This window comes from Ambystoma mexicanum, chromosome 8, assembly GCF_040938575.1.
Source record: "Ambystoma mexicanum isolate Mex_15411 chromosome 8, UKY_AmexF1_1, whole genome shotgun sequence".
In the NCBI taxonomy this organism is placed as follows: Eukaryota; Metazoa; Chordata; class Amphibia; order Caudata; family Ambystomatidae; genus Ambystoma; species Ambystoma mexicanum.
This window is the reverse complement of record NC_090929.1, coordinates 12,726,250-12,745,724: the sequence shown is the minus strand read 5'-3', so window position 1 is coordinate 12,745,724 and position 19,475 is coordinate 12,726,250. Positions and strand designations below refer to the sequence as shown.

General features: G+C 52.9%; 1 protein-coding gene across 5 annotated transcripts in view; it reads right to left on the bottom strand.

The window, feature by feature from the left end:
- The window catches only part of LOC138471504 (carboxypeptidase M-like), a 308,081-nt gene that overhangs the window by 255,308 nt on the left and 33,298 nt on the right, over positions 1–19,475 (bottom strand). For 3 of the 5 annotated variants that reach the window (XM_069609136.1, XM_069609134.1, XM_069609138.1), the window contains exons 2-5: positions 19,012–19,208; positions 10,830–10,927; positions 9,285–9,457; positions 8,963–9,168 (exon numbers count right to left, since the gene is read on the bottom strand). In XM_069609136.1, coding sequence (XP_069465237.1) covers positions 8,963–9,168; positions 9,285–9,457; positions 10,830–10,927; positions 19,012–19,207 — 673 coding nt within the window. In that variant the 5' untranslated portion in view covers position 19,208. The remainder of the gene's footprint in view (positions 1–8,962; positions 9,169–9,284; positions 9,458–10,829; positions 10,928–19,011; positions 19,209–19,475) is intronic. The other 2 variants (XM_069609137.1, XM_069609135.1) reach the window with 2 other exon arrangements.

Sequence of the window (19,475 nt, the reverse complement as noted above, 5' to 3'; positions counted from 1 at the left end):
AGAAAGAGAGAGAGAGAGAGCATCTTGCGAGCAGCCAGGGACTCAGGTCTAATACGCCTGAATGGAGTGGACATTCATTTGTTCCAGGACATTGCACAATCCACACTCCAGAAGAGGAGGGAAATGGGTCAGTTGATCAGACCCCTCACACAAAGGCACATCAGATACCGATGGACATTTCCCTTCGGCGTGTTCTTCACAGGGGAAGGTACTCAACATTGCACCACCACGCTCTGAGGGGGTCTCAGTGTACTTACCATTGAGGAGGACTCAGCGCCTGCAGTTGCAGTGCCTCGGAACAAGCCACATCTTAGGAAAAGACAGTGGGAATGATCGAGTGTGAAGGACCTACCTCCCGACGGGGGTAGTGGCCCTTCCAAGATGGGGCAGTTCGGTAATGGATGAAGGCTGGTTCACAGGTGGTAATCTATTGGGGCAGCAGACTTTGCTGTGTTACCTGTTTGAGGGTGAGGAGACACGATGGCTCTACCTGGAAGGAGAGGGGACGCAGGTTTTGCAAGTAGTTATTTGAAGCTTACGGAGGTGGCTTGGGGAGTGTGTGGGATCTGTTAAATACCACTTGGTCTCATAGGAGGGGTTTAGGATGCCCTCTGCTCTCGTTGGGGTGTTCAGGCCCATTCAAGATCCTGACGCATAACATCAGGGGACGGAACTACCCAGTGAAGAGAAGGAAGGTGATCACTTTTTTGCGAAAAGAGGAGGCATCGATAGTCGCACTGCAGGAAACTCACATTCGTCAAGCGGATAGGAATAGGGTGAGATTTAGGGGTTACCCGCATTTGTTCCATGCCACTGCCCGAAACAAAACATGCAGGGTTATATTAGCATTCAGCAATGAACTCGAAGTAGTGGTCATGGGTGTGAAGGAAGATAAGGGGGGGTGCTACCTGTTTGTCAACATGCATATTGGAATAAGGGATATACGATCACAAATATGTATGCCCCCAGCACAGGTCAGGATAGCTTTCTCTGGGAGATAATGGCTAGGCTAGAAGAAATTCAGTGCGGCCTGGGCGGCCTCATAGTTGTGGACAACCTCCATTTAGCTTGGTCCCCTCAGCAGGACAGGAGCGGGGAGAATGCGCAAGGGTAAGGGCCCTGTCCAAGACCATAAAGCACCTTTGCGGTACTTCGAGGGCAAAGCGGACAAGGGAGAAAGGTTATACTTTCTACTCCCACGTCCATAGGACACACTGGGGTCGACTACATATGGTTGTCGCAACAACTGCTGGGGTAGTTAGAAGGGATCGAATTGGGAACAACCCCACTCTCCGATCACGCTCCATTAGTGGCTTCACTGGATGTCCCCATGCTTAGGCAGAACCTGTGGATATGGCGCTTCCCCAGGGAATGATTAAAAGACAGGAAGTTTGTAGACACTATAGGAGATAAAATCAGGGAATGCTTTGTGAATAACCCAACTTCCCTCACGTCAGAGAGCCTGACGTGGGACGCCTTTTTTTTTTTAACTTTTCTTTATTGGCAAGTAGTAGTAGCTGGCACATTACAGGTCACAACAATAACGCACATTTCATATTAACAGTGTGAGTGATAAGGGACAGATTTAACAGAAGGCCACACATGATCCTGACAGAGGTTGATAACAATAAAGGCATTATCGTGTAGTATGATCAGTCCCCTGATCTGGAGATGGGGGAGATGACAGAAGCTCCAGGTCCACCTTACGGTTCAAGTAGCTACAAACTCTGTCCATATGTTTTTAGGTCGAGCATTACTAGGCAACATGTTAATGTAGTCTTCTTCACAAGATTGTGTCCAGGTGAGGGCTTTCAGCCACCTTTGTAAGGAAGGGGGGGATCTGCGCTTCCAACATTGCAGGATGCATTTTTTGGCCACACTCGCCGCCACATTTAGAAACTTAGCTTCCCGTTTCGCCTCAGCCCCCTCCCACAGCCCAAACAGAAGAGACAGGGAGTCAGGGCAAACAGAAAACCCCACTATCTCGGAGAGGGTCTCAATCACCGCATCCCAGAACGGGGCCAATGCCCCACAGGACCAGAACATGTGAGCGTGGTCTGCATCGTTAGATCTACATCTTTGACAGGGGTGGGATTGATCCCGGGCAAACTTCCCAATCGCGTAGGTAGTGTAGTACAGGCGATTGAGTAGCTTGTATTGAACACATCTAACTCTGGAATTGAGAGAGACCTTGCGTGTATGCATGCACATTTTGGTCCACATATCATCCGTAATATCTAATCCCAGATCGCGGCTCCAGGCGTCACAAACATTGTGGAGGGGTTCTACAGCTCGCTCCATTAACATTTTATAAAGGGAGGACACAATGCCCTTACCACCAGCGGAATTGGCAATGTAGCAGACATCGGGGTACTCAGGGGGTTCGTCCAGATACAAAGGCCACATGTCTTGGGCTGCCGCCCTAAGTCGGAAGTATTGCAGCAACTCCAGCAAGGACTTGTAGAGTGCCCTGGTTTCCAGGTATCTGGGGTGATGAATTTCCCATCGGGGAACAGGTTGGAGAGCGATCTGTATCCCAGGTCCGACCAGTGACGCATAAGTAGCCTGTCCCGTGTGGGGGTGAGGCCAGGGAATGACCAGAGGGGAAGCCATTTGTAATACGGGGGGGGAGCCAGAACCAGGCATCAGAATCTGCCGCCAGGCCCTTATAGTGGAGGCCACTGGGTCAGCAGGGGCCTCCGAGCGATACGAGTGAAAAAGGATCAAGGACATGACATTCACCTCCTCGGTCGGCAGCATTTCAAGCTTAACATGCGGGGGGGGGGTCCTGGTGATGGTACCAATATCTAGCATGCTGAGCCTGAGCGGCTAACCAATACTGGGCGAGATCAGGTGCACTAAAGCCACCCCTCTCATAAGGTAGGGCCATATGCTGCCACTTTCTGCGCACGGCACCAGAATGCCATACAAAACGGGCACACCACGCGTGCTGGTCCGCAAAGTACTGTTTCCCGGGCCAAAGTGGGACGTTAGCGAATATGTATAGGAGCTTCGGAACTATAATCATTTTTATTAGGGACAGTCTCCTGGATAGTGAGAGGGGGAGGTTCTGCCATCTCTCCATCCTGGCATCGGCGTATTGCGAGGCAGCCCCGTAGTTATCGGACAATAAGGAGGATTTTGAGAGGGACACCTGAACCCCCAGGTATTTGATGCCCTCAGGTGCCCATTTGAAAGGAAATTCGCATGAAGGTTGGGAAGTTGCGGGCGTAAGGGGAAAGATTTCTGATTTTGTGTAATTTATGGTGAAGCCCGAGAATGTGCCAATTTTGATAATTTCGCGCATGATCGGGTCAAGGTGGACTGAGGGGTCTCTAATGTATAAAAGCATGTCATCGGCATACAGTGATATAATTTCGGGGGTATCCCGCAGGCGAATCCCTTTGCGCGTGTGGTTGTTTCGCACACTATCCGCCATGGGCTCGATGGCCATCACGAATAACAAGGGAGAAAAAGGGCACCCCTGCCGCGTCCCCCTGTGGAGGGAAAAGGGAGCCGACAGGTGGGAGTTAACCAGGACCCTGGCCACGGGGTTACTATATAGTAGTTTAATACAGGACATCTTCTCCAGTACCGCCCAAAGATATTGCCACGAGACCATGTTGAACGCCTTTTGGGCATCCAGCGTCACAGCCACAGCGTTGGCTTGAGGGTCAATTCTAGAGATAACGTTAAACAGTCGCCGAATGGTTAAGGCCGTGGAACGGGCAGGGACAAAATCGCTCTGGTCTGGGTGAATCAGATATTTCATGATGGGGAGGAACCTATTTGCTATGATTTTGGCGAAGATTTTGGTATCGGTGTTGATGAGGGACAGAGGTCTATAAGAGCCACATTCATCCAGGGGCTTACCCGGTTTGGGGAGCACGGTGACGATAGCCTCGCAGAGGGATCGGGGGAGGGTAGAGAGATGCAGCGACTCCTCCCAAACCTCGTGAAGACGTGGAGAGAGGAGGGCAACATGTTCCTGATAGAACTCGGCGTTTGGCCCGTCTGGACCGGGGGCTTTACCTTTGGGGAGGGCCGAAATAACAGCAGTGATCTCGTCAAGGGTGAAGGGAGTATCTAATTGTTCTTTGGTGGCTAGGGATATAAGGGACATTGGGATGCGGTCTAGGAGGTCGTCCAGATCCTGCGGGCTATGCTCTGGTTGCTGGGCATACAGGGTTGCATAAAAATCTGCGAAGGTCTCAAGAATGAGGCGGTCAGACCAGTGCCGCACTCCGTCATTGTTGATGATACTATCAATCTGAGCCCTGCCTCCCTCGGCCCGGGCGAGACGGGCAAGGGTACGGCCCAGCCTCTCTCCCTCACCATACTTTCGGGCCGCAACGGGTCGGGCAAGGTATCTTATGTCGCTGAGGGCAAAGGACTCGAGTGCATCCAGTTCAGTTCTTATCTGTGCGAGCTTGGGTGGAGAGGGGGTGGTCGCATACTCGCGCTCCAGCTCCTTGAGTCTGGACTCGGAACCGCGCAGAGAGTTTCTAATGTCCTTCAGGACCCTGGCCTCCCTAGAGATACACATGCCCCTGATGAAAACCTTAAAGGCCTCCCATCTCACCCCATCCGTAGTGTCGTGGCGTTTGTTATTGTCAAAGAATAAGGAGATATCTGCGAGGATGTCAGCCTTGAAGACAATATCATACAGTGCATCTGACTTGAACCGCCAGTTAGAGTGCTGGCGGAGGGCCGGCTATAAGGCGATGTCCAGTGTGAGCGGGGAGTGATCAGATAATGCTCGCGGCAGAATCTGTGTACAAAGTGTTTTGCCCATGAGCCCCGCGGAGAGAAGGAAAAGATAAATCCTGGAGTGGCTGTCGTGGACAGAGGAGTAAAATGTGAACTCTTTCGACATTGGGTGGAGTACTCTCCAGGCATCTACCAGTCCGGCAGTGAGCATGTGTGCTTGGAGGCGACGAGCGGCTCTGGACAGTGTTCTAGGTGCAACACCGGATCTGTCCAAGTCGGTGTCCAGGATGAGATTCATGTCCCCCCCCCCAGATAACAGGAACCCCAACATATCCTAGGAGGATGTCAAAGATGTGGTCAAAATAATCGGGTGCATCGATGGATGGGGCATATGTGTTGACCAGGAGGCATTCTGTATTAGCAAGGAAACAGTGGAGGATCACGTATCTACCCTGGCCGTCTATATGGCTGGTGCGAAGGGAGAATTCCAAGGACTTGTGAATCAAGGTGAGGACACCTCTGGACTGTGAGGAGAACACTGTATAGTATTTGTTGGATCCCCATGCAGGGGCAAAAGAGGACGAGAGATGAGCGAGAACGTGGGTTTCTTGCAAGAGAAGTATTTTGACCCGGTGCCTCTGGACGTAAGCTGTGATCCTGCGTGCCTTTGTGAAGTTGCTGAGCCCTCTGATATTCCAAGACATTACCTTAATAGCCATTCAGTAGCCCTTTAGGGGGGATCCGAGTACTGTGTGACAGGGTATGTTGAACAAGTGCCGGCCAACAATACAGTGGCCCATTGCATCGTACCAAAAGCTACCACTACCTTACCATTTTTGCCATAGTATCCCCAAACTACACCCGCCCCCTCCCTCACTGCCTCCCCAAACACAGCAGTGCCCAAAAGCCCATCCAAAATCCCAAGGCACTTGTGCCAAACCCAACGGGGCAAGGTCGGCCCCAGCACCCAACAGGGGCGCATCCAGTGAACATAACAAGCCAAACTCGGCATTGCAAATGCAGCTGGGGTTACTGCTGCCGTGAGCCTGATTACGGCGGCTGAACGGCGGACTACACAAAATAACATGCAGCGGTACCTATGCTAAATTGTAGAGGGGACACCATGGTAGAGTACAGCAAGCAAGGGGTGTTGAAATAGAGGATCCCAGACAAGGTGGAATATCCAGTAGATCACACACTAGTGACCCATTTGGCGTTTCATGAGACTTCACAGCGAGTTACGACAATCAATGAATGTACAAAAGAAAGGATACATGAGATTACAAGGAAAATGCAAATGACAAGCGTGGCACTGACATCATAAGTGATTCAGGTAATGGGTGCAGGGCAGGCCGACTCAACCCTCATCCACAGGGTCGTCCACCGGACCAGGGAAAGGAATATGGGACTCAATAAATTTCAACGCCTCTTCAGGGACCATGAAAAAGTACAGTTTATTACGGTGGGTGAGCTTCAGCCTTGCAGGGAACAACATTGCGTATTCCACTTTCCTTTCTCTAAGCAATTTTTTCACACCATTAAATTGTCTGCGCTCCATTTAGACATTGACCGAGAAGTCGGGAAAGATACGAATAGTCTGAGACTCAAATTTCAGTTCCCCTTTTTCGCGGGCTAGACGTAGGATGTGGTCTCTATCCCTGAAGCTGAGAACCTTGGCAATAATTGGTCTGGGGAAGTCACCCGGCTTGGGGCGTGGGGCCAGTGAGCGATGGGCGCCCTCGATAGTGAAGAACGGGGAGAGTTGAGGATCACCCAGGAGGCTCTCAGAAGGGTCTCGACTGCGAGTTCCATCTTGCCTTTGAGGGCCGCCTCCGGAACCCCCACAATGCGGATATTGTTCCTGCGAGACCTGGACTCTAAGTCATCACACTTTGCTTTGACCTGCTTCATATCTCGCACCAGGTCGGAGACCGTGCTCTGGAGCACGTGTACTTCATCCTCAGTGGCCCCAAAATTGGTCTCAGCCTCGACCAGCCTAGCGCCATGTTGGTCCAGTTTGGTGCGTAGCGAGGCTACATTTGCGTTTATGTCGTCCAATTTTTCATGAAATGACGCAAAGTTTTTGGCCATAGACTCCATGAGTGTCGTGAGGTCTGGCTGAGGAGAACAATGGGATACATCTGGGTCATCTTGTGGGAGGGCAGCCCCACCCTGGTCCTGTTTAGCAAGTGATTTAGCAAACTTGTCCATCGCTCCAGCCGTGTCAGCCCCACGAGCCTTGCCGGACATATTTGGGGGCACACTTAGAACAGCAGGGCAGGTATTGCAGAAGGATAGCAGTGGGGCCCCGGGGGTTTAGGGAGGGTCTCTAGCTCCCGATCAGCACTGGGCCGGTAACTGCATAGGTCCAGGGGGCGAAGAGTACACCCAGCAGGTGTGTTCCAGGGCACTGGGCCCACTTTGGGGGGCATGCAAAGTGTCCCAAGCGGCAGTATATCCTGGGAGGGGAAGCAGCAGGCGGCGCTCGCCCCGAGCCAGGTGGGTCCAGGCAGCCAGAACCAGCGGTGAGGGGCAGCACAGACAGGAGGCCCTTAGCGAACTCAGGGCGCGGGCAAGTAGTTGCACAGTGTGGGCAGAGGAGGATGGTGAAACGCCCAGAGTCGCACCAGCGCACTACAAGTGGTCAGAGTTAAGCCGGCGAGAAGCGCCGCAGGGCCAGGAGGACCTCAGGGCATTAGTGCAGTAGTGATGGGCAGTGCAATCCAGGGTCGCAGTTGAAGGGCTCAGGTGGTTAGATGCGCAGTCCAGGGAAACCGCAGATGTGCTCAGGCAGTGGATCCAGTAAAGAAGAAATAAATGGTGGCCCACAGGAGAGGAGCAGCCCCACCCCGGACCGCCGGGGGGGCAGCATAGTCACGTTAGCGTTGATGTTTAAGGGCCTGTAGGCCCGTGGCCCCTTGATACGTGAAGAGTCCACTGTGCCTCTAGACTTGGTTTGTATGAAGATTATGGGCCAGTGGTCCCCTTAGGGGTACAGTGCGTGGCAGTCTCAGGCACCCAACCCCTCACCTGAAGATGCAGCGTCCAGGTCTCCGTCGCCGCGAGGGTCCCAGCTGCCCGCGGCCGACAGGCGCCAAAATGTGGAGTATGTTGGCGGGTCGCGGTTCAGGCGGTGTACGGGTCAGCGCTGCGGCCTCCAGCTGGGCGGGGCAGGCGAGGGGGAGGGCGCAGATGCAGGGGGCACGTCGCCCCTGAGGCAGATGGACCAAAAGCAGCCCCCACAGGGGCGTACAATCAGGCGGGGAGATCGCCTGGTGGATCCGGCACCAAGACGGCAGTGCAGGGGGGCGCTCTAGCATCCTCCGCGGTGTGTTGTTCGAGGATCCGGCGGTCGCGGAGGCAATGCCGTCCTCACACCGGCACCCTTCCTGGGGCGGCCCAGAGAGGACGGGCCGCACGGGCCAGCTCCAGGTAGCGGCACACTCCGCCACAAGGAGAGCGGGGGCGAGGAGGAGGCGCCGGCCCAGAGACGCGCCGATGACCAGATGCGCAGCAGGCCAGGCAGAGAGGAGATTGGGCCCGGCGCTTCAGACGACAGCCCACAACGCTGCCAGGCGACAGAAGCAGGACGCAGGGCAGCGGGAGACGGCAGACCGTCGGCACAGCAGGACACAGGGGGCAGGGCCCACAGCAGTCACACGCGGCTCAGCAGGCCTCAGTTGTCGGGTGCCCAGCCCCAAAAGAGAAGGGTTCTCCCACAGCCTCGGAGCTCCGATTTTCACCCGGACACGGCTCTGTGTACTGGGGCAGTAGTGTCCAACACCATAGACTCGTTCCCAGCGCTGGATGATGTGGGGAACCGCTGATTTTGGCGGATATTCAGCCGTCGGGTCACGGAGCTGGGAAGCTAGGCAGCCATCTTGCCGGCTGCTCAACAGCACCCCCCTCCCCCGTGGGACGCCTTTAAGGCGGTTATGAGAGGTGAAATTATCGCTATGAAGGTGGGCAGAGACAAACGTCTTCGCCACTTAGAGGAGGTTCTGAGACATAGTATGCAGCCCTTGGAAGCAACTCCAATGAGCGCTAATCTAAGGGCATACAGGGGCGCAAGAGGCCAACTAGAATTGGCAGGCTAGACAAGCAGAGACAGCTTTACTTTACACCAAACAGAAATTCTATGTAAAAGCTAATAAGGCAGACATACAGCTGGCGGGAATGTTAAGGGACCGAGCAGCGCTTAGGACCATAGACACAATTAGGGGTGCAGAAGGAACCTCCTAACAGACAATACCTGCATCATCAGGCGATATACCTGGCTGCTCGTTGCTGTAGGGGTAAACGGCCACCAGTGCTCCCCCATGAAAGGTTGCAGACAGTACAAAGGTCTCACTGCGAAACCACCTCATCATGGCCTGGGTTTCTGGCTCCCGGGGGACAAAGTTATTGGTGAAGAAATCTGGGAAGTTTCGATTCAAGTCCACAACATTGAGGTTTTCCCTACAAATAAAAGGATATTGACACAGATTAGTGGGGCGGGTGGGGACCTCGGGACCTCCTGCCAGAGCTACACGCTGCTCGCGTCGGGTATTATGCGGCTGGGTTCTCTCATTTACCTCCCTTGTTCCCCATCGCAGTCTCCTGGGGTGGCAATCCTGAAGCCATCAGGGTTCAGTGCAGGCAGAATGTGGACCCTGGTGCTGTTGATAAGAGCGGTGATATGCGGGTCACGACCATAGTGTGTCAGAAGGTGATGGACGAGGTGTAGCAGCAGCTCTCTGCCAACAGGCTGCAGAAAAGAAGAGACTGGGCACTATGGCATTGGGTACAAGTAACACACGTTCACTGCAATTCCCTACACCAGGCATGTGCTAGTCACTGCTCTCATTACATGCAGGGCCACCATGCAGAGCCTCCCAGGAGCATCCAGCGTGCCAGTTTCACACACAGACCCAAATAGCGCGGGGTGAGGACCAGGACTCTGTGGCCATACTGAGCTATGAGAGTGCCCCACCCTGGAAGGTTCCCCTAGAAGCCCTGCCTACCAAGGGAGAGGAAGGGGCGTGCCCCCGGCATAGCCCCTGCATCTCTTTCCCGCTCCTAACAACTGTGGGCTCTACTGGAAACTATATCCCTTTGAGAGAGAGAGCCTGGGCATGGTGGGCCTTTCTGAAGAGACTGTGGCAAGAGAGAGGGAACTGCTAGCCGAGGACGACTCTGTCCTAGTGCCCATCGCATTGGGCTCACTAAGATCTAATCCACCATAACCCCCTTCGCTCCCCATTTCCCTCCTTTCTTCTCCTTCCATGACACTATCCAAGAATCCTACACACACAACCCGCAAGCACACACAGCCACAGACAGAGAAACAGGCACAGAGTTCCCAGTGTGCATTCTTTATACATGCACCACACTCGTTGCAAACGTACACACATGCACGGCCCCTCGTCCCACCTCCAGGACTTTGAGCATGCACACCAGTATACACCAGTATACACCAGTACAGCGCGTCTGCGGGAAGGAATCCATGGCAGTAACATTACACGGATGCATTATTACACTTCTCATAATAAGGATGAAAGGGACTCCACGAAGCTTTCAATTTGTCAAATATTTCCTTTCACTCCATGCATTTGGATAATATGTTATTTTATGGGGTTCTATATAGTGCAACGCTGTCATTTTCATGGCCTCCTGGTGACCTGGGGTCTGCTTTGGGGGAAGGCAGGGTTGGGTCAGCAGGAGCAGAGGGAACATTTCAAGATTGCTTTGCTGCTGCGCTGAGGCGTAGACAAACCCAAGTTTGAAGGATGTTAAAAGGTCTTCAATTATGGGGTAACTCGTGGGCTTCCTGAGATTTATTGGGCTTAGGTTCAGGACACCTTCCTGAGCCACTGCGTCTACCTTCCAAGGCTGTACATCAACCTCTCAGGTGGGGCTGCCATGCGGGAGCCGCACATACCGGAAGTCATCCTGAGGGCAACCTTCTCATGCACACGCACACGACGCGTGTACCATTCCCAACCCCCACCCCCCACAGCACTTTCAGCACATGGCTAACCCCCCCCCCATCACAGGTGGTACACTCACAACCTCACACGCCTCCAGTACACACATATGAGGGAGGTCCCATGCACAGCCAGGAGGCCTTGTTCTCATACCTCATTACCATGGATGTTTGCGACGTACTTCAATTCTGGAATGCCAACTTGATGGAGTGTTGGGGTGACGCCAATTACAATTACCCAAAGGTAGGTCCCTGAAATGCAAGGCATGAAAGACTGAAGGCACCTCAAAACACAAACAATCAGGGAATGACAGGGCACCCCCGGACATAAGGCATGGAAGAGGGCATCACAAAACGCAAAGCAGTGGAGACTGAAGGCACCCCTAAACACAAAGCTTGGAAGAATGACAGGACTTCACCTAACAACAAGCATGGAGAGAATTACAGGGCACCCCAAAACATGGATAACTGTGAGAGCACCCCCAAACACAGAGCATGGAAGGCTGAGAGAAACCATAAACACAAAACATAGAAGAATGACAGGGCACCCCAAAACATGGAAGACTGTGAGGGCACCCCCAAACACAGAACATGGAATGCTGAGGGAACCCATAAACACAGACCATAGAAGACTAAGAAAACACACTGGATTGCACCTCAAAAAACAATGTACTGAAGAGTGTGAGTACACCCCAAATGCAAAGGATGAGAAACCTTATAAGCACACCTAAACACAAAGCAAAGAGGACGGAGGCTCCCAACATATGGATGACTTTGAGGACACCCGAAACACAAAGCAAGGGTGACCATGACAACACCTACAAACAGATAGCATCCAAGACTATGGGCACCCCTGATCCCAAAGCATGGAAAATGGCAATGCATCCTTGGACTTAAAGCATGGTAAGTTGAGGGGACCCTAAGCACAAAGCATGGATGACTGAGGATAACTCAAAGCACAAACCATAGAAGACTGGGGGCACCCCAATAACAAGAATGGAAGACAGAGTGTACCTCAAGCTCAAAGAATGGAAGGATGATAATGCACCCTCAGGCTCAAAGCACAGAAAGTTAAGGGCACCCTAAGCATAAAGCGTGGAAGGATGAGAACACCCCAAGAACAGAGCATGGAAGACTGAGCGGAAACCCCAAGCAGAAAGCATGGAAGGATGAGAGCACTCCAAGCAGAAAGCATGGAAGACTGAGGGCACCCCAAGCACAAAGCGTGTAAGGATGAGAGCACCCCAAGCAGAAAGCATGGAAGGATGAGATCACCCCAAGCACAAAGCGTGGAAGGATGAGACTACCCCAAGCTCAAAGCGTGGAAGTATGAGAGCACCCCAAGAACAGAGCATGGAAGACTAAGAGCACCCCAAACAGAAAGCATGGAAGGATGAGAGCACCACAAGCAGAAAGCGTGGAAGACTGAGGGAACCCCAAGCACAAAGCGTGTAAGGATGAGAGCACCCCAAGCAGAAAGCATGGAAGGATGAGATCACCCCAAGCACAAAGCGTGGGAGGATGAGAGCACCCCAAGAACAGAGCATGGAAGACTAAGAGCACCCCAAACAGAAAGCATGGAAGGATGAGAGCACCCCAAGCAGAAAGTGTGGAAGACTGAGGGTACCCCAAGCAGAAAGCATGAAAGGATGCGAGCACTGCAAGCAGAAAGCATGGAAGGATGAGATCACCCCAAGCACAAAGCGTGGAAGACTGAGGGCACCCCAAGCACAAAGCATGGAAGGATGAGAGCACCCCAAGCAGAAAGCATGGAAGGATGAGATCACCCCAAGCACAAAGCGTGGAAGGATGAGGGTACCCCAAGCACAAAGCGTGGAAGTATGAGAGCACCCCAAGAACAGAGCATGGAAGACTAAGAGCACCCCAAACAGAAAGCATGGAAGGATGAGAGCACCCCAAGCAGAAAGCGTGGAAGACTGAGGGCACCCCAAGCAGAAAGCATGAAAGGATGCGAGCACCCCAAGCACATTGCATGGAAGGATGAGAGCACCGCAAGCACAAAGCGTGTAAGGATGAGAGTACCCCAAGCACAAAGCGTGGAAGTATGAGAGCACCCCAAGCAGAAAGCGTGGAAGACTGAGGGCACCCCAAGCACAAAGCATGGAAGGATGAGAGCACTGCGAGCACAAAGCGTGTAAGGATGAGAGCACCCCAAGCACAAAGCATGGAAGGATGAGATCACCCCAAGCACAAAGTGTGGAAGGATGAGAGTACCCCAAGCACAAAGCGTGGAAGTATGAGAGCACCCCAAGAACAGAGTATGGAAGACTAAGAGCACCCCAAACAGAAAGCATGGAAGGATGAGATCACCCCAAGCACAAAGCGTGGAAGGATGAGAGCACCCCAAGCACAAAGCATGGAAGGATGAGATCACCCCAAGCACAAAGCGTGGAAGGATGAGAGTACCCCAAGCACAAAGCGTGGAAGTATGAGAGCACCCCAAGAACAGAGCATGGAAGACTAAGAGCACCCCAAACAGAAAGCATGGAAGGATGAGATCACCCCAAGCAGAAAGCATGAAAGGGTGCGAGCACCCCAAGCACATTGCATGGAAGGATGAGAGCACCGCAAGCACAAAGCGTGTAAGGATGAGAGCACCCCAAGCACAAAGCGTGGAAGGATGAGAGTACCCCAAGCACAAAGCGTGGAAGTATGAGACCACCTCACGAACAGAGCATGGAAGACTAAGAGCACCCCAAACAGAAAGCATGGAAGGATGAGAGCACCCCAAGCAGAAAGCGTGGAAGACTGAGGGCACCCCAAGCACAAAGCATGGAAGGATGAGAGCACTGCGAGCACAAAGCGTGTAAGGATGAGAGCACCCCAAGCACAAAGCATGGAAGGATGAGATCACCCCAAGCACAAAGCGTGGAAGGATGAGAGTACCCCAAGCACAAAGCGTGGAAGTATGAGAGCACCCCAAGAACAGAGCATGGAAGACTAAGAGCACCCCAAACAGAAAGCATGGAAGGATGAGATCACCCCAAGCACAAAGCGTGGAAGGATGAGAGTACCCCAAGCACAAAGCATGGAAGTATGAGAGCACCCCAAGCACAAAGCGTGGAAGACTGAGGGCACCCCAGGCAGAAAGCATGGAAGGATGAGAGTACTCCAAGCGGAAAGCATGGAAGGATGAGAGCACGCCAAGCAGAACCTGTGGAAGGATGAGAGCGAGCACTCCAAGCAGAAAGCGTGGAAGGATGAGAGCACCCCAAGCACAAAGCATGGAAGGATGAGAGCACCGCAAGCACAAAGCATGGAAGGATGAGAGCACCCCAAGCAGAAAACGTGGAAGGATGAGAGCACCCCAAGCACAAAGCATGGAGGACTAATGGGTAACCCCAAGCACAAAGCATGGAAGGATGAGAGCACAGCAAGCACAAAGAGTGGAAGGATGAGAGCACCCCAAGAACAAAGCATGGAAGGATGAGATCACCCCAAGCAGAAAGCGTGGAAGGATGAGAGCACCCCAAGCAGAAAGCGTGGAAGGATGAGGGCACGCCAAGCAGAACCTGTGGAGGGATGAGAGCGAGCACCCCAAGCAGAACGTGTGGAAGGATGAGTGCACTCCAAGCACAAAGCATGGAAGGATGAGATCACTCCAAGCACAAAGCATGGAAGGATGAGAGCACCGCAAGCACAAAGCGTGGAAGGATGAGAGCACCCCAAGCAGAAAGTGTGGAGGATGAGAACACCCTAAGCACAAATCATGGAGGACTAATGGTAAACCCCAAGCACAAAGCATGGAAGGATGAGAGCACCGCAAGCACAAAGCGTGGAAGGATGAGAGCACCACAAGCACAAAGCATGGAAGGAAGAGAGCACCGCAAGCACAGAGCATGGAAGGATGGGAGCACCGCAAGCACAAAGCATGGAAGGATGGGAGCACTGCAAGCACAAAGCATGGAAGGCTGAGAGCACCCCAAGCAGAAAGCGTAGAAGGATGAGAGCACCCAAAGCAGAAAGCGTAGAAGACTAAGCACCCCAAGCAGAAAGCATGGACGGAGGAGATCACCCCAAGCAGAACACGTGGAAGACTGAGGGCACCCTAAGCAGAAAGCGTGGCAGGATGAGAGCACCCTAAGCAGAAAGCGTGGAGGATGAGAGCACCCCAAGCACAAAGCATGGAAGACTGATGGCACCCCAAGCACAAAGCATGGAAGAGTGAGCGCACCCCAAGCACAAAGCATGGAAGACTGAGGGTAACCCTAAGCAAAACGCATGGAAGGATGAGATCACTTCAAGCAGAAAGCATGGAAGGCTGAAGGCACCCCAAGCACAAAGCATGGAAGACTGAGGGCACCCCAAGCACAAAGCATGGAAGACTGAGGGTAACCCTAAGCAAAAAGCATGGAAGGAAGAGAGCATCCCAAGCACAAAGCATGGAAGGTTGAGAGCACCCCAAGCACATAGCATGGAAGACTGAGGGCACCCCAAGCACAAATCATGGAAGACTGAGGGCACCCCAAGCAGAAAGCGTGAAGGATGAGAGCACTCCAAGCAGAAAGCATGGAAGGATAAGAACACGCCAAGCAGAATGTGTGGAAGGATGAGAGCACCCCAAGCACAAAGCGTGGAAGGATGAGAGCACCCCAAGCACAAAGCGTGGAAGGATGAGAGCACCCCAAGCAGAACGTGTGGAAGAATGAGAGCACCCCAAGCAGAACGCGTGGAAGGATGAGAGCACCCCAAGCAGAACGTGTGGTAGGATGAGAGCACCCCAAGCACAAAGCGTGGAAGGATGAGAGCACCCCAAGCAGAACGTGTGGAAGAATGAGAGCACCCCAAGCAGAACGCGTGGAAGAATGAGAGCACCCCAAGCAGAACGCGTGGAAGGATGAGAGCACCCCAAGCAGAACGTGTGGTAGGATGAGAGCACCCCAAGCACAAAGCGTGGAAGGATGAGAGCACCCCAAGCAGAACGTGTGGAAGAATGAGAGCACCCCAAGCAGAACGCGTGGAAGGATGAGAGCACCCCAGGCAGAACGTGTGGAAGGATGAGAGCACTCCAAGTACAAAGCACGGAAGGAGGAGAGCATCCGAAGTAAAAAGTGTGGAAGGATGAGAGCAGGCCAAGCAGAAATCATGGGAGATTGAGAGCACCCCAATCACAAAGCATGGAATACTGAGGGCACCCCAAGCAGAATGTATGGAAGGATGTGAGCACTCCAGGCAGAACATGTAGAAGGATCAGAGCACCCCAAGCAGAACATGTGGAAGGATGAGAGCACCCCAAGCACAAAGCATGGAAGGATGAGAGCACCCCGAGCAGAAAGCGAGGAAGGATGAGAGCACGCCAAGCAAAAAGCATGGAAGGATGAGAGCATCCCAAGCACAAAGCATGGAAGGATGAGAGCACCCCAAGCACATAGCATGGAAGACTGAGGGCACCCCAAGCACAAATCATGGAAGACTGAGGGCACCCCAAGCACAAAGCATGGAAGACTGAGGGCACTCTAAGCACAAAGTATGGAAGGATGAGCGCACCCCAAGCACAAAGCGTGGAAGGATGAGAGCACCCTTAGCAGAAAGCATGGAAGACTGAGCGTACCCCAAGCAGATAGCATGGAAGGATGAGAGCACCCCAAGCAGAAAGCGTGTAAGGATGAGAGCACCCCTAGCAGAAAGCATGGAAGGATGAGAGCACCCCAAGCACAAAGCATGGAAGACTGAGGGCACCCCAAGCACAAAGTATGGAAGACTGAGGGCACACCAAGTACAAAGCATGGAAGGATGAGATCAGCCCAAGCAGAAAAAATGGAAAACTGAGGGCACCCCAAGCAAAAAGTATGAAGACTGAGAGCACCCCAAGCACAAAGCATGGAAGGATGAGAGCACCCCAAGCACAAAGCATGGAAGGATGAGAGCACCCCTAGCAGAAAGCATGGAAGACTGAGGGTACCCCAAGCAGAAAGCATGGAAGGATGAAAGCACCGCAAGCACAAAGCGTGGAAGGATGAGAGCACCCCAAGCATAAAGCATGGAAGGATGAGATCACCCCAAGCATAAAGCATGAAAGACTGAGGGCACCCCAAGCAGAAAGGGTGGAAGGATGAGAGCTCCCCAAGCAGAAAGCGTGGAAGACTGAGGGTACCCCAAGCAGAAAGTGTGGAGGGATGAGAGCACCCCAAGCAGAAAGTGTGGAGGGATGAGAGCACCCCAAGCAGAAAGCGTGGAGGGATGAGAGCACCCCAAGCAGAAAGCATGTAAGGATGAGATCACCCCAAGAACAAAGCGTGGAAGTATGAGAGCACCCCAAGCACAAAGCATGGAAGACTGAGAGCACCCCAAGATCAACGCATGGAAGACTGAGGGCACCCCAAGCACAAAGTATGGAAGACTGAGGGCACACCAAGCACAAAGCATGGAAGGATGAGAGCACCCCTAGCAGAAAGCATGGAAGGATGAGAGCACCCCTAGCAGAAAGCATGGAAGACTGAGGGTACCCCAAGCAGAAAGCATGGAAGGATGAAAGCACCGCAAGCACAAAGCGTGGAAGGATGAGAGCACCCCAAGCATAAAGCATGGAAGACTGAGGGTACCCCAAGCAGAAAGTGTGGAGGGATGAGAGCACCCCAAGCAGAAAGCGTGGACGGATGAGAGCACCCCAAGCAGAAAGCGTGTAAGGATGAGATCACCCCAAGAACAAAGCGTGGAAGTATGAGAGCACCCCAAGCACAAAGCATGGAAGACTGAGGGCACCCCAAGCACAACGTATGGAAGACTGAGGGCACACCAAGTACAAAGCATGGAAGAATGAGAGCACCCCAAGCACAACGTATGGAAGACTGAGAGCACCCCAAGCAAAAAGTATGAAGACTGAGAGCACCCCAAGCACAAAGCATGGAAGGATGAGAGCACCCCAAGCACAAAGCGTGGAAGGATGAGAGCACCCCTAGCAGAAAGCATGGAAGACTGAGGGTACCCCAAGCAGAAAGCATGCAAGGATGAAAGCACCGCAAGCACAAAGCGTAGAAGGATGAGAGCACCCCAAGCATAAAGCATGGAAGGATGAGATCACCCCAAGCATAAAGCATGGAAGACTGAGGGCACCCCAAGCAGAAAGGGTGGAAGGATGAGAGCACCCCAAGCAGAAAGTGTGGAGGGATGAGAGCACCCCAAGCAGAAAGCGTGGAGGGATGAGAGCACCCCAAGCAGAAAGCGTGGAAGTATGAGAGCACCCCAAGCACAAAGCATGGAAGACTGAGGGCACCCCAAGCACAACGTATGGAAGACTGAGGGCACACCAAGTACAAAGCATGGACGGATGAGATCAGACCAAGCAGAAAAAGTGGAAGACTGAGAGCACCCCAAGCAAAAAGTATGAAGACTGAGAGCACCCCAAGCACAAAGCGTGGAAGGATGAGAGCACCCCTAGCAGAAAGCATGGAAGACTGAGGGTACCCCAAGCAGAAAGCATGGAAGGATGAGAGCACCCCAAGCACAAAGCATGGATGGATGAGATCAGCCCAAGCAGAAAAAGTGGAAGACTGAGGGCACCCCAAGCAGAAAGCGTGGAAGGATGAGAGCACCCCAAGCAGAAAGCGTGGAAGACTGAGGGCACCCCAAGCAGAAAGCGTGGAAGGATGAGAGCACCCCAAGCAGAAAGCGTGGAAGACTGAGGGCACCCCAAGCAGAAAGCGTGGAAGGATGAGAGTACCCCAAGCAGAAAGCGTGGAAGGATGAGATCACCCCAAGCAGAAAGCGTGGAAGGATGAGAGTACCCCAAGCACAAAGCATGGAAGTATGAGAGCACCCCAAGCACAAAGCGTGGAAGACTGAGGGCACCCCAAGCAGAAAGAGTGGAAGGATGAGAGCACCCCAAGCACAAAGCGTGGAAGGATGAGAGTACCCCAAGCACAAAGCGTGGAAGTATGAGAGCACCCCAAGCACAAAGCGTGGAAGACTGAGGGTACCCCAAGCACAAAGCGTGGAAAACTGAGGGTACCCCAAGCAGAAAGGGTGGAAGGATGAGAGCACCCCTAGCAGAAAGCGTGGAAGACTGAGGGCACCCCAAGCAGTAAGTGTGGAGGGATGAGAGCACCCCAAGCAGTAAGCGTGGAGGGATGAGAGCACCCCAAGCAGTAAGTGTGGAGGGATGAGAGCACCCCAAGCAGTAAGTGTGGAGGGATGAGAGCTCCAGAAGCACGAAGCATGGAAGGATGATAGGGAACTGCTAAATATAACAAAGTATGCACATGGCAAGCTGAAGTCATCTATGAAAAAGAAAAAAAGACAGGAGCACCCCCAAAATATGACCCAAATCCCTATCCTCCCACCTTTATCACTAGGGTGCTTTGGCAGAGGCCTCTTACCTTGACAGGACTGTCCCACAGAATGAAGGTGGGTGATGGATGGGTATTCTTTGTTCAGAATTCTGAGGATGGACTCCAGCTCTGCCTGTGAGTGGTACGCAAACTCCAACCAGTCCGGCCGATGGATACCCCGGTGCAGTGGGAAGAGCACGAGGCCTAACAGCAGGTACCAGGAGAGGGCGGGATATGGCGTCATCCTGCAAAAGCAAAGCATTTCTTCAAAGTTACGATGGTGACCACAAAGCACTGTGTCCAGGCAAAGCCACTGCCGTTGACTATTTCTTGAAATTCTACTCCCCAACCTCTACTCCCCAACCTCCGGGGCACGAATGCATGCTCAATGACGATCAGAGTGGTATAGCTTTTCCACTGCTGTTCACCATGCGAGGCGGGTCATTGGGCCACACGGGTGAGGACGTTTCTGAGTCTTTATAGGAATTGACCCCTTTGTTTCAGACATACAT